Raw genomic sequence first — 14,901 nt, 5'->3', positions numbered from 1 at the left:
ATGGACCCACACCAGAAGATCCCTGGTGTATATAATGGGGATACTTTACTGATTCCTGAGTATGAAAAAGTCTCTCGGTGTGAGGACCAGTTAGAAAGGCATGAGAGCAGGCCCACAGAAGAAAGAAAGTATAAATGCAGTGAATGTGGAAAGAAGTTTGCCCAGAGCTCAGGCCTTGTTCGACATCGGAGAATCCACACTGGAGAGAAACCCTATGAGTGTGATCACTGTGGAAAAACTTTTAGCGTGCGCTCAACCCTCACTGTGCATGAGAGAATCCACACTGGCGAGAAGCCCTATACTTGCAATGAGTGTAAGAAAGCCTTCAGTGTAAGGGCACACCTGATTATACATCAGAGAATCCACAATGGAGAGAAACCTTATGAATGTAATGAGTGTGGCAAAGCATTTAGTGTGAGCTCAGATCTTATCAAACATCAGAGAATCCATACTGGTGAGAAACCTTATGAGTGTGATGAGTGTGGGAAAGCTTTCAGTGTAAGCTCAGCCCTCGTCAAACATCAGAGAATCCACACAGGAGAAAAGCCATATGAGTGTAAGGAGTGTGGGAAGGCCTTCTATGTGAATTCAGCCCTTATTAATCACAAGAGGATTCACTCTGGAGAAAAGCCTTATGAGTGTGGAGAGTGTGGAAAAGCATTCAGCCAGATCTCAACCCTTATTCATCACCAGAGAATCCATACTGGAGAGAAACCATATGAGTGTGATGAGTGTGGGAAGGCTTTCCGTGGGAGCTCTAATCTTACTAAACACCAGAAAATACATGCCAAAGGAAAGTGTTATCAGTGATTTATGTGGTGAATATATTCCAAAGGCTTTTTGTTGCATCAGAAGATACCATCAAAAGAAGAGTACGGTAAAAATTAATACCTTAATTGACACTTCATCTCTTGGAATATTAAAGACGTGAGAAGTCACTGAAAAGTGACTCCATCAGCATAATGACTAAGGCTTTAAAATCACATCTACTTCTGAGAATGCAGTTTTACAACCCATAAGGTAAAGCCATTGAAAAATCATATACCATAATGTAGTTTATGTTGGCTTAGTAAAAGCAAACTGCAGTAATTCAAACATTTTTATTTCTCTTATGTCCAAGCCTTTTGTTGTTTTTTTGCTACCAGTATTATACATGAAACATTAAATTTTGAAATTGGAAACAATGTTGATTAGAGAGGGACCACATATCCTCATTGAATCTGGAAATATCAACCTGTTGATCTTTTTTTTGCCTTTGATGTATCACTGTGCTCTCAAGGATGATTAAATGCTGTTCACCAGACAATAACCTAACTTCCTAACCCTAATCCCCAAACCCTATTTGTGCACATGTGAAACTCAGAAGAGCAATACACACTTTAAAATTACTTTGTTATTACTTTTCTATTTTAACAGTGATTTCTCACTCCTGAGTAACAAACCTGAAATTTTTGATCCCTGAAATTTAACTCATAAGAGGTTCAAGATGACTATCAAATTTATAGAAATTGTAGATTGCCTTGATGGTCCACAGTTTAAACAGGTAGGAGGGAACACTGGAAATAAAATGGTGTTCTCAGAGTAGGGCTCTGTGTTGCAAAGGGATGCACAGTTTCCCTGAATTCTCCTTTAATACTTCAGCTGTAAGACACATTAGACTTCATGAAGCTCTGAGCCAACTTGTGGCCAGGAGGCACTGAGGTCGTCTGTGACCTCAGTGCATGTGAAAAGGCACATTATGAAGCCTCTGGTATTGGGATAGTGCCAGCTACCTTGTCCAAGCAGTATTAGGCCTGGATATGGGGATTGAAAGCAGAGAAAGTCATGGTTCTGGAGCTCAAATTGAGGAGATAGGCTGTCACTCAGGAAATGGGACATGTGAAAAAGTAAAGCACATACTATACTTACAGGCAAAAGTGAAGGGCCCCAGGAGAATACCAGGAAGTTCTCTTTGGTATGCTGGGTTCAAGTGTGAATTCCTTCGCCCTACTTCCTTCTTATCTTTGGCAGTTGAGGGAGATTGTGGTTTCTTTTTGATCTGACCTGTCACCCCATTTCTGTGCTATTATCTTAAATGTTTTTAGTGTTGACCTTTTTGACCCCAGCTGTCTTGGTTTGGTCCTAGGATGGAGGTTTACAGAGTCATCTGGGTGGAGAACACCTGGGATCAGTAATGAAGTGTTGCCATATCCTACCCCAAACCACACAACTAAATACTAAGCAGTGAATGGTGAGTATTCTGAAGACTTTGAAGGAGCAGACATTCTGGAAAGAGAAATTTCTTTTATTGAAGAATTTGTTTAGCAATCAGGATATGTGTACCATAGTTACTTGTTTGAGCTCAAATTAAAGCATTAATGATGATTTGTTTTAGGATGGGCCTTGTGCCAGGTGCTAGGAATATAAAAATAAATGAAAAAAAAAAAAAAAGCACCCTATTCTCAGGGGACTTAAGGTCTATTTGAAGACAAGGAGCAGAGAGTAGATAGAAAATAATGATTACGGTGATAAAGCCACTGGATTTGTAGAGTACCTTGCACTGAAGAAAGTATAACAACAACTCATGAGACAGGCTTTGTAGGAGGATGAAAGCTTGGAGAAAAATGAGTTTTTGAGCCACCTGCGTGAAAAAGAAGAATGGGGAAGGTACGGTGGGAATAGCATATGAAAAAGCACAGTACATCTGGGTGAAGAGAACAAAGTTTTCAAGGACTGATCATAGAATACATATATGAAAGTAGTATACCATGACCAGATCATGAAATTCTTGTTTGCTGTGCTAAAAAGCATGAAATATATTCTCTAGGCTGATGTTTTTCAAACAATTTGTGGAATAAGAAATGCCTTTTATGTTGTAACCATTATTGGGAGAGACAGTCCTCCTTGGGCCTCTTGCACTCCTACATGTCTTGCTGGGTGTGCCAGCACTGCAAGGATATGACAACTCTTTTACCTAAGCTACTTCTCAGCATTGTTTATGCAGCTGGTATCCTTGAGAGATGAGGTAACATCTCTTGGACAAAGTAGGCTTACTAAGCTTGCATCTTGGTCATTTGGTGTTCTTTTAGAAAGTTCCTGTTATATTTTTATACATGTTCTAGGAATTGTTTACATACTCTAGATATGAATCCTTTTCATAGGGGATACAAATATCTCCAACTCTATGGCTTGTCTTTTTATTCTCTTAATGGTATCTTTTGATGAATATTAGTTTTTAATTTTAATATAGTCCTGGATCAATTTGTTTCCTTTTTTATGTATATGACTTATTTTGTGTTGTTTGAAGAATTTATTCTCTGCCTTGAAATCATGAAGATAATTTCTATAATCTTAAAAAGTTTTCTAATTTGCTTTTTCATTTATATCTATAATCCATTTGAAATTGATTTTTGTGCATGAGTGAGGTAGAGTCAAATTTCATTCTTCTTCTTAAAGATATTCATTTGATCCTGTGTCACTTATAGGAAAGACTGTCATTTCCCACTGTTCTACAGTGCCAATTTCTCATAAATTAATTTTCCATATATGCATGAGTGTTTGGTTTCTCTATTATGTTCCATTGGTTTATTTGGCTATCCATGCATCAATACCAGATTTCCTAATTATTGTAGCTTTACATCATTTTGGTATCCATTGGAGCAAATCATCCCACCTGAGGAGTCAGGCTCTGGCCAAATTTCTATATGTGATTTTTCAGACCTGACCATAGGCAATTATGAAGGCCTCACCCCTCATGGGGCAAAGCTACCCTACCCATACCAGATTTGGGGCACAACCAATGCATTGCATTCTGTGAAAGATGTTACAGTCAAAACTCAGACTCCTCAGCTAGCCACGCTCTTAAACATATGTCTGCATTCCTAATCTGGGTATCTCCCTTAAGATGTCTCTTTATTAAATGCCTCCCCTAAGCAATTTGAAGCCTCCCTTATTGGGATCAGGAAATTTGAAGACACTTTTCTCCTCTCCTAGCATGTTTCCCATTTCCTCTTCCCAACCCCCAGATCTATAAAATTGCTTGGATCTTTTGTTTGGGGCTTTCTTGGTAGTGAGATGATCCTCATATCTATACTGATTCATCTGACCCTTGCCTGGCTCAATTCCATGAGTAAGAATGGAACACTGTAGGAGCCAGCACTTTGTTCTGTTGAGCCCCTTGTTAATGCTATTGCTGATTAAAGCTTGACTGATACTTTATCATTTTGGCCTGTTTTACCTGACTGCTACAACACCTGACAGCTCAGCCCTTTCCAGATCAGCTCAGTTCTTGATACCACCTTCTTTTCTTACTTAATAAGTGGCTTGGCTGTTTCTGGTTCTTCACATTTGTGTACAAGTATTAGAATCCACTGTCTATTTCTACCCACACCCTCCAAAAAAGTGTATTGGCATTTTGATTGGGATTGTATTGAATCTATGGATTAATGGGGAAAATCAGCATTTTTATGTGAGTCTTCTAATCCATGAACATGGTATAGCCTTCCATTTCTTTAGGGTCTTGTTTAATTTTTCCCAATAATACTTTATGGTTTTTTGTGCAGAGGTCTTGAACATCTTTATTAGATTATTTATTACTAGGCATTTGATATTTTTTCCATGTAATTGTTAACGGTATCATTTTTTTAAATATTTACTTTTTGTTTACAGAGACTTATAGTCGATTTTTATATATTGACTTCATATCCAGCATTCTAATTTATATGTAGATATTTTTGGTTTTTATATATACCATTTGCAAATAATGACAGTTGTATTTTTTTCTTTCCAATTTTTATACCTTTTTTTCCTTACCTTATCACACTGGTATGAAATCCAGTACCGTGATAAAAAGAAGTGGTGATAGCTGGCATCCTTGTCTGGAAGGCATACTGTTACCTTAGCTATAGGTTCCTTTCTCCAGTTATCCATCTTGAAATTAGCCTTCTCCTATACTTCCAACATTTTTGAGACTTGGAGATTCCAAGTCTCTGCTGACCGTTTACTTCTTGGGCTGCACATTCAGTGGAGGAGAAATAGTTTCTCAGGGCTGCCAGTCCCTTAGGCTCAAAAAAAATGATTTTCTGATTTGTTACTCTCAGACCTTGTGCCCTTCTAATGGATGTGGTTTTGGTAATACAAGTTGGCCCTTCTTATCCACAGGTTCCACATTTGTGGATTCAACCGATTGCGGATTGAAAATATTCAGAAAAAATAATAAAACAATAAAAAATAATACAAATTTTAAAAATACAGTATAACAACTATTTATATATCATTTACATTGATTTAGGCATTATAAGTAATCTAGAGATGATTCATAGTATATGGGGAGGATGTGCATAGGTTATATGCAAATACTGTGCCATTTTATATAAGGGACTTGAGCATCCTCTGGGTTCCTGGAGCCAATCTCCCACAGATACCAAGGGACAACTGTATATAGTCAATTCTCATTTTAATAATAGTTGGGTTCTATAAAGTTGCTACAAATACCAAATTAATACTTAACTATTGTTCCTAGAGGAAGTGCAGGGTTATATTCTTTTGAGTCTCTAGTCACAGCATTTTCCATCAAAATGTCATTTGCATTGTATACATTTGTTTGCCAACATTGTTGTAAAACAACCCAGTCTCATCAGGATTGGAAAACAGCTCTTCCACATAACTCTTTTCCTGTATAATACTGCACAGATATTTTAAAAATATTCCACAGCCTGCTGATCTGTAGAACCTACCTCACCTGCAAGTTTATGTTTTCCACACTATTGATGTGTGAGTCAACCAACACTAGCTGAGAAGGGCTTAACATTTTCCTGACCCTGGTTAACCTGTGTAAGTTTCTTTAGCTTTCATCCTCGAAACAATGCTGTCAACTATGCTTTTTTTTTTTTTAAAATCAGTTGTCATCTCATGAGTCCTAAATTTAGCCACTTTTCATCACACACAATAAATGTTGCTTTAGCACTTTACAGCTTGGCCTCATGTGCAGATCACCAAATTTCCTCTTCCTTTTTCTGGATGTACCACGTTACTGATTCATTAACATTGTATTCATAGCCAATAGCAGTATAACTCCTACATGAATGAAGCTTGTCTAACATACTTATTTTCACTGTAAGGCATATCACAGTCTTCTTGCATTTAGGAACACTAGACGGTACTTTAGCACTCTACTTGGGGACCATTTTAAACAGCAAAATCACCCGCAAAAAGCACAAAAAAGTAGCACTAATTATGCCCCAAATGACATTTGTTTGTGGTATGTATGAGAGCTGAAACAAGATTGCAGAGTGTTACTTGTTTGATCTCTTCTGCTGGTATATTAGTTTTACAGGGCTGCTGTTACAAATTACCACAGACCTGTTGGCATAAAAAAATAGCAATTTATTCTCACACCATTCTGGAGGCCAAAAGTCCAAATCAAGGTGTTGGCAGGTCCATATTCCCTCTGAAGGCTCTAGGGAACAATCCTTCCTGGCCTCTTCTAACTTCTAGGAATCCTAGGCTCGTAGCCACATCGCTCAAACCTCAAGCCTCTGTCTTCACATTGGCCTTCACCTCCTTCCATCTTTTTTATCTCTTTTAAATCTTTTCTTGTCACTGGATCTAGAGCCCATCCAGATAATCCAGTATAATCTCATCCTGAGATCATAATCTTAATTATGTCTGTTAAGACCCTTTTCTCAATTAAGGTCATATTTGCAGGTTCGAGGGATTAGGACATAGACATAACTTCCTGGGGGGCCATTCAGCCCACTACAGATGATAAATTTCTCTCCTCTCAGAGATAAGTTGATTAATACAATTAAGTACTGAAGTTGATTTGAAGTTTTTTGGCAAGTAAGATGAAATGAAAATATGTTGTTTTGTACTGTTTTTCATTTGTGTAACAAAAGAAAGCAATTATATTTAACTACACAGGTGAAGTTTTTCCAGGAACTAAATTCAAATAAACATATTGCTTGAGTCCCTTTGTAAAGGATATTGAATAATAGAGTGGACATTGTCTTCAACTATAGTTTTAAAAAGAGAAATACTTAAAATGGATCATAGTAAACCCTAAAACAGTCCCATAAAATCTTAAGTGTAAACTTGTTAATAAATTACAACATACTGGCCAGGCACGGTGGCTCACGCCTGTAATCCTAGCATTCTGGGAGGCTGAGGCGGAAGGATTGCTTGAGGTCAGTAGTTTGAGACCAGCCTGAGCAAGAGCGAGACCCCGTCTCTACTGAAAATAGAAAAATTAGCCAGGTGTGGTGGCGCGCACCTGCAGTCCCTGCTACTTGGGAGGCTGAGGCAGGAGAATTGCTTGAGCCCAGGAATTTGAGGTTGCTGTAAGCTAGGCTGATGCCACAGCATTCTGGTCCAGGTGACAGAGTGAGACTCCATCTCAAAAAAGAAAAAAAATTACAACATACCTGCAGAAAAATGCACAAATCATAAACATACAGTTTTATCAACTTAAACTAAGCAAATGCACTTGTGTAACCCACATCCAGTTCAAGAAACAGAATATTTGCAACATTCCAGAACCCTCTTCCCCTATGGTCCCTTCTAACAACACAAATGACTTTTGCCTGTTTTTGAACTTTGCATACCATGTACTTTCTTGTATCTGGCTTATTTCTCTTGATATTATGTTTGTGAGATTGATCCATGCTGTTGAGAGTAGTTTTAGTTTATTCTCCTATGAAACGTCTAACTCAGGGAAACATTTCTATATATGGCTAAGAGAGTATGTTCATGGATTTGCTTTATGTAATAATCTTCCTTTATATGATAATTAAAAGGGTTAGACTTAAAGAATCTAAATGGATGGAAAGTTAAATGATTATTAAGTAGTGTCCCTCAAATTTCAGTTGGCTTAAGCATGCATTAGGCAAGTATTGGGTAGAGAGATTCATGATTGAATTCTCAGAGAAGGACCTGTGATTACATATTCTGTGTAGCCATGTCAGATTCTTTTTGTGATAATTTAGGGGATGAATGGATGAATAGATAACTGAACTTTATTCTTGCCCAGACATAAGGCCAACTCACTTCAGAATATGCATGAATAGTAGAGGAATTTCTAAGTAAAGCCAGTTTATTCCTCAGGGAAAAAAACCTCTGAATCTGATCAGTCACAGTTTGGGTGCTTAGTTGGGATTCCAAAATTTTTTATCAAAAAGTATGAAAGAGACCACTTTAGCCTGGGAAATGTTTATAACAAGTCTTACGTGGTGGCTGCTCAGTTCATTAAAACATCTTAAATTGAGCTCTATTGATGTCTGATTTCTAGGTAAGCATCCTTCCATTTCCATAACTACTTACAATTTTTCCCTTCTTCCACTTCCCGTAGCATGTTGGTTTTTTTCTTAGAACATTCACCTTCTGTTTTGCTTCATTATCTGTCTCTTATATCTTGCTTATTTGATTATGAGTTCTTTGATTACAGGAATTATCACTTCTTATGAATTCTCTGCAGCCCCTAGTATGGTGAATGGCTTGAGATTGTACAAGTCAGTTTGGGCTAATTATGATCAATAAGCTTTTTATTATGTAACCAACAACTCCCCAAATCTCAGCAGCTTACAATAACAAAGGTTTTTCTTATTTATCTTGCATTTCAGTTATGGATCAGATGCAGTTCTGCAATACATTTTCTCTACTCTAGGATTCAGATTAGAGGAGTAGTCCTACCTTGAGGATGCTGCTGTTGTGGCAATAGAAAAAACAGTGGTAGGACCACTTGATGTCTTCTATTCAGGAGACCATGTGTCACTTCTACTTATATTTCATTGACCAAAACAAGTAAACATGACCAACTGCTATCGATGGGATGGGTAAAATAATCCTTTCAAAAGGGGCAGTGAATAATTAAGAACAACGTTATTAAGATATGTATCTGCTTGGATACCCAATATTTATGGTGTACTTTATTTACCAGGGCTTTTTCTGAATGCCTTATATGTATGTTTTTCTCAATGAAAAACAGTGCTGTGAGACAGATACTTCTATATTCCCATTTTACAGCTGAAGAAGTTGAGGAACAAAGATATTGAATAACTTGACCAAGGTTATGCAGGTAGAAAATGGTAGAGCCAGGAATTGAAACCAGAAGCCTCGCTCTACAACCTGTTCTTTTAACCACTGTGCTGTATTATGAGAGTTTTAATCTGAAGATTTATGTTCATGTACCACATTGGGCTTTAAGAGGCAGTGAGTTGTGCTAGTAAAAACCCTAAAAGTGAGATTCAAGAGCACTTGGTCTCAACCTGTCTTTACCTGTAATAACCATACTACCTAGGCTAATACCATGTAGCTGGGCCTCAATTTCTACATCCTTAAAACAAGGGAGACAGACCAGATATTCCCTGATACCCTTCCCAGCTTTGTGATTTTATAATCTCTCCAAGTACATAGTAAACACTTTGTTGATGTTGATGTGATGATCTCTTCTTTCATTTGCTGCTTTCTTTTTTTTCTTTTCTTTTCCTTTTTCTTTTTGCTGTTTATTTGAACATCTGGATGCAGATGGGTGGAGGCTGAAAAAGGCATCCAACCTGCCGCTTTCTATATTATTATGTTCATAGTAGATCTTGAATCTCCCCAGTTCCTTCCTTCTCTTTTACATCTCAGGCTTTATATTAGTGATCATACTACTGCTAATATTAGCTACAATTTATTGAGACCTACTCTGTTCCAGATACTTTTTCTGGCTCTTTAGGTAAGTTATTTCATTTAAAAGTACAGATACTGTTTAAAAAAGAAGCAAAGCTGAACAAAAGTAATGTTCTAAGCATCCATTTTGAGAACATTAAAAAAGAAAACAGGAAAATAAACTCAAAGAAAGCAGAAGGAAGAAAATATTAAAGATAAGAGAAGAAATTGATGAAGAAGCAAACATATATTTTTACTTAGAGCTTTCACATATAAAGAACTATGTTTTAGGTAGGTGCTCTCTGTAAATTACTCTCATATATGTTACATTTGAATCCACCTATCTGCCTCCAGGAAAAAGATGCTAATTGCATGCTTAACCTCTTCTTTCACATGGCGACTCCTGTCCTTAAACAAGAAGTTTATTCCAAAGCAGAGTCTTCCAGAAGTTCAACAGAGAGGGTGATGTCTGGGGGAGTAAATAGGAACATTGCTTAGGGACCCTACACTGAACAAGTCCGTGGGCTTCTAAATAGTTTATCCAAGTGATGGGGGAGCCCCTTCGAAAAAGCACAACAGATATTGCCTGAAGCTAAGGGGAGTATTTGCTCTGAAATTCAGTCCTGCCAATGCTATGGGAGTAGGAAGCCCTCCATTCAGCTTGATATATTCAGCAACTGTAATAAAAGAAGCAACATCTCTATGTAAAGTGAGTGGGAAAAGTCACTGGTCCAAAATATTCCTTCCTAACAAAACAAACCCTGGCGCAACAGCAGCCCTGACTTAAGCACCAGCATGTCCAAACTGGAAGGAAAGCCCTATGAGTATCCTCAGCCTTGAAAGACCTTCAGCATAAAACTCAAGTCTTGTTACACAGAGAAGCCATCCTGGAGAGGAGTCCTGTGAGAGTAAAGAATGTGGCAAAACCTTCAGATACTGGATCTTGTCAGACATCAGAGAACCCTTGTGGATATCTCAGTGTGGGAGGCCTTCTTTGTGAGCTCAAGTCTTATTAACCATAAGTAAATTTTGGATAGGCACCTTATCTATGTCATGGGTATAGCAAAGCCTTGAAGTGCTGTGACAGCCTTATTAAACATCAGAGAATCTACATAGAAAAAAACCTCTATGGATGTGAAGAGTATAGTAACGGATTCATTGTTGTTCAACTCGGGTCACCCACCAGAGAATCTACACTGGAGCGCACCACTATAAATGTAGCGTGGGAGGGAAGGCCTTTATTTGAAAGCTAGCACTTATTAATCATCAGAAAACCCATGCTGGAGAGAAAATCTATAAATGCAAAAATGTGGGAAGACCTTCATTAAAAGCTCAATCTTACATATCAGAAAATCCACACTGGAACAAAACCCTATACATGTGACCATGTAAGGGGAGCTTACGGTGTTAGTTCAGTGCTTACAAGGCATCAAGATTCCATATGGAGGAAAGCTCTTTGAATGTAAATAATGTGGTAAAGCTTTCAGTCAAAGTTCAGATCTTATCAAACATCAGAGTTCACATTGGCTGGAAGCTTTATGACTGGGACGGATATGGGAAAAGCTTTTGATGAACTCTTCCTGTACCAAACATCAAAGGATACACAAAAAAGAACCTTAATAATCAAATGTAGTAGAGGCCGGGCACAGTGGCTTTCACCTGTAATCATAGCACTCTGGGAGGCCGAGGCAGGAGGACTGCCTAAGTTCAGGAGTTTGAGACCAGCCTGAGCAAGAGCAAACCCGGTCTCCACTAAAAATAGAAAAGTTAGCCAGGTATCATGGCGCTCACCAGTAGTCCCAGCTCCTCAGGTGGCTGAAGCAGGAATATCATTTGAGCCCAGGAGTTAGAGGTTGCACTTAGCTATGATGACACCACTGCACTCTACCCAGGGCAGAGCAACAGAGCAAGACTCTGTCTCAAAAAAAAAAAAAAAAAAAAAATGGTAGAGATATAGTATAGGCCTTTTTCAACATTAAATGTCACCATTTAAGAAAAAAATGAAATGCATATAATCATTTTAACTGACATTTTATGGAATTCAAAGCAAGTGTTATTAAAAAAAAGACTTTGTCCTGTTACTTCATGGGCAGAGTTGAGGAATTAAATTTCTGTGACAGATCTTGATGGATATTTAGCTGTCTTTTTGGCATGGCTAGCTTTCCATTTTCTGTAATATTAAGTAGAGAGTAGGGGTGGGTCTTTGTAACAGGTCACAACTTGCGTAATCTAAACATTGATTACATTTATTGTTTTTTGTTTGGAATGTATCATGCTAATTAAAATAATTTTTCTAAGAATGATTTCTGACATTGATTCTTGGAACCCAATAAGTATATTACTCCTTCCAGACTTACTCTGTTTTACTTTTTATGATGTTAGTCAATCTGGAAAATGCCGCAAATAAATATGTGTTTTGGCAAACCATTTCCTAAAATCTCCTATCTTTTTATTAAAACAAAAGATATAGAAATATAGGTCAGCTTTATGAATTTTCAATCTTCTAAACAACAGACTGTATTTGCCTTGTTCAATTTTGTGTCTCTGACATACAGAATGATGACTGATAACAGAGAAAGCCTTCAAAACATGCTTGTTGAATGTCTGCTCTAAGAGTTCTGTTTATGGGTTGGTATCACTTCAGCCTACAGAGAGGCCTCTAATAGTTTACCATAGGATTCAACTCTCTTCCCAAACCTGATCAATGAATGACTTCAGTGCTCAGTGTGGACATGAACTCAGTTCATGTCACAACGTGATCATTACTTTCATTTTTATACATTTTAATTTTTCCTCTTTACCTTCATCCCAATCCTATTTTGCTCCAATTTCCCCCACCCTTAAATACTTACTTTACAAAACAGATCTTACATTAATATGTCTCATTCTGTACCATTCTACTTTTTTAGATCTAGTCATGTTGATATATACAGGTGTAGTCTACTCCTTTAACTGCTGTACAGTGTTTAGTCATTTATTCTGCTAATGATGGTAATTTGGGCTTTTAATCAACTCCATTATAAACAGTATTGCTCTGAATACCTTTGAGAGCCTTTTATCTGGAGAACATAGCCAGAATGGGTGAAATTGCTGGGTCACAGGTATGCACAGGGTCAGTTTCACCAAAGGGACCTGTCTGGCATCTTAGCCTGATCATGATATCACCTTTTCTGCATGAATTCCTGAGAGCCACCAACAATGAAACCAGACAAGCACACTGTCATCTGCTTGCAGCCTTGGGTGAGATGACTCTGCAAGGTAAGAATGAAGAAACCTCAGCTTCAAAAATAATGGGTAACTTTTCAGAGTCTGGTGATGCAAACCAATTCTACTACTTAAAATACAGTGTAATTATAGCCAGGAATGATGGTGTGCACCTATAGTCACAGCTACTCAGGAGGCTGAGGCCCACATGAAACCAGGATTTCAAAACCAGCCTGAGCAATATAGTGAGACTTTGTCTCTAAAAAAAAATAATAATTAAAAAAAAATACAATGAAATTGTAAAAACTACATATTAGGGAAAGTCTTTTTCCCTTCTACCTAAGAACATCGTCTCAGAAAGGGAATGCAGCAAGTACAAAGGTGCTGACATATTGAAGAAACAGCAAGGCCAGTGAGACAGTAGTAGGTCAGAGAGGTAAGGAAAGAGGGCCTGCAGAAATGGACTTGTAGGCCGATTTATGGACGTTGAGCTTTACCCTGAGTGAAACTGATAGCTATTGCAGGATTTTGAGCAAAGATGTAACATGTCTCAGATTTTAAAAGTATTCCTCTAGCTGTTTTGTTAAGATTAGACTACATGGGGCAAGAGTGGGAGCTAGGAGAACACTTAGGAGCTATTGAAGTAATCCAGGCAGGAAATTATAGTGGCTTGGACAAGAGTGATGAAAAGTGAACAGACTCTGGATATATATTGAAGGCAATTTCAAGAGAATTTTGCTAATGGATTAGATGTGGAGTTTTAGAGAAAGAAAAGAGGCAAGAAGGACGCTTAAGTGTTTTGGCACCCAGAAACTGGAAGAATAGAGTGACCTTAAAAGTGATGGAAGGATGCAATTGAAACAGGGTTTTTTCTTGAACATGTTAAGTTTGGGATATCTATTAGTACCTCACAGAAACTTTGGCATTTGAGAAAAAGTAAGGAACACCGTTGGGACAGCCTCTACCCTTCAGTCCAGAAGCATTCCCCAACTATACCTGCGTCCCAGGCGAAAATCTTTTATCATAGGCAGTCTCCTTGTCCCTCCACCCCAGACACTGCTGAAGACCAGGGATTTAGGAAAGCAGTATTTTCTCACTTGAATGTAATAAAAGAACTTAAAGAGCTGGAGGACATCCTCACATTGTCTGATCTAAACATGTAGAATGTGTTCAACTATTACAAGTCTCTCAGAAAGTTATGGCATGTTAGTCCTAGCCTCCAAGTCCATAGTTTCTCAGAAAATATTACTTATAGTGTATTCTTATCTTTTAAGAACTTTCAATCAAATGAGTTATATGTAAATGTTACCTTAAGTTAGAATGTCAAAATAGGAATTGGAGCTGAAATCACTTTGCTAATTAATACCTACACTGCAAAAACATACACCCAGAATTCTGCTGCTTTTAATGGCAGACAAGGTACTATGGACCAACTCTCCCACTGAGAAGTGGGAAAGCTGGCAGAAACACTTAAAAAAAAAATCTACCTAAAGGAATTAGAGAATTAATTAGAGAGTGAAAGATTGCCAGGCTATAAGAGCATGGAGATCAAAGGAGGTGAGCCCTTCCTTTGGGACCATTTTTCTTATAGGTATCTTCTGATTCTGGGAGGGGCACCTGAGAGGGCAAATCAAATTTTTGATAGGTTCACAGAGGAAAAAGACACCAAATTTGGGTTCTGGGGGCTGCTGGGGGGTGGAAAGTAGATGGGGAGAATAAGACTAATAAACTCCCTCACTTTGGTATATGGGATCCCAAATAACTGCACTCTAAGAGTAAGGGTGAACCAGACAGGCCTTCCCAGGGTGCTTGTAGCTGAGCTTTAAATCTCAGTCACCGCAGTTAGATTTAAGTGATTCCACAATGCCAGAGCCCTCTGGAAATACTCTCAGTGAGGAAATGTTATCATAGCTCTCAGATTACTTCTACAAACAATTCTGCACAAAATTTTAAAAGCTAGCACCATTTATTGAAAAGTGATTCTTTTCCCCAGTGTATGTTTTTGTCAGCTTTGTCAAAGATTAGATTACCATATGCAGATGGTTTCATCTCTGGATTCTCAGTCCTGTTCCA

At 38.0% G+C, this 14,901-nt stretch overlaps 1 protein-coding gene across 1 annotated transcript; it reads left to right on the top strand.

Annotated features, from left to right (window-relative positions):
• Positions 1-810, top strand: LOC105826379 (zinc finger protein with KRAB and SCAN domains 8-like). Its single transcript, XM_012664353.1, has one exon. The coding sequence runs from the start codon at positions 1-3 to the stop codon at positions 808-810; it is 810 nt and encodes a 269-aa protein (XP_012519807.1).
• Positions 811-14,901: the final 14,091 nt, after the last annotated feature.

Source organism: Propithecus coquereli, unplaced genomic scaffold (genome assembly GCF_000956105.1).
Source record: "Propithecus coquereli isolate 6110/MARCELLA unplaced genomic scaffold, Pcoq_1.0 Scaffold882, whole genome shotgun sequence".
Taxonomy (NCBI): domain Eukaryota; kingdom Metazoa; phylum Chordata; class Mammalia; order Primates; family Indriidae; genus Propithecus; species Propithecus coquereli.
The sequence above is the reverse complement of the archived record's forward strand: the minus strand, read 5'-3'. Positions and strand labels throughout refer to the sequence as shown.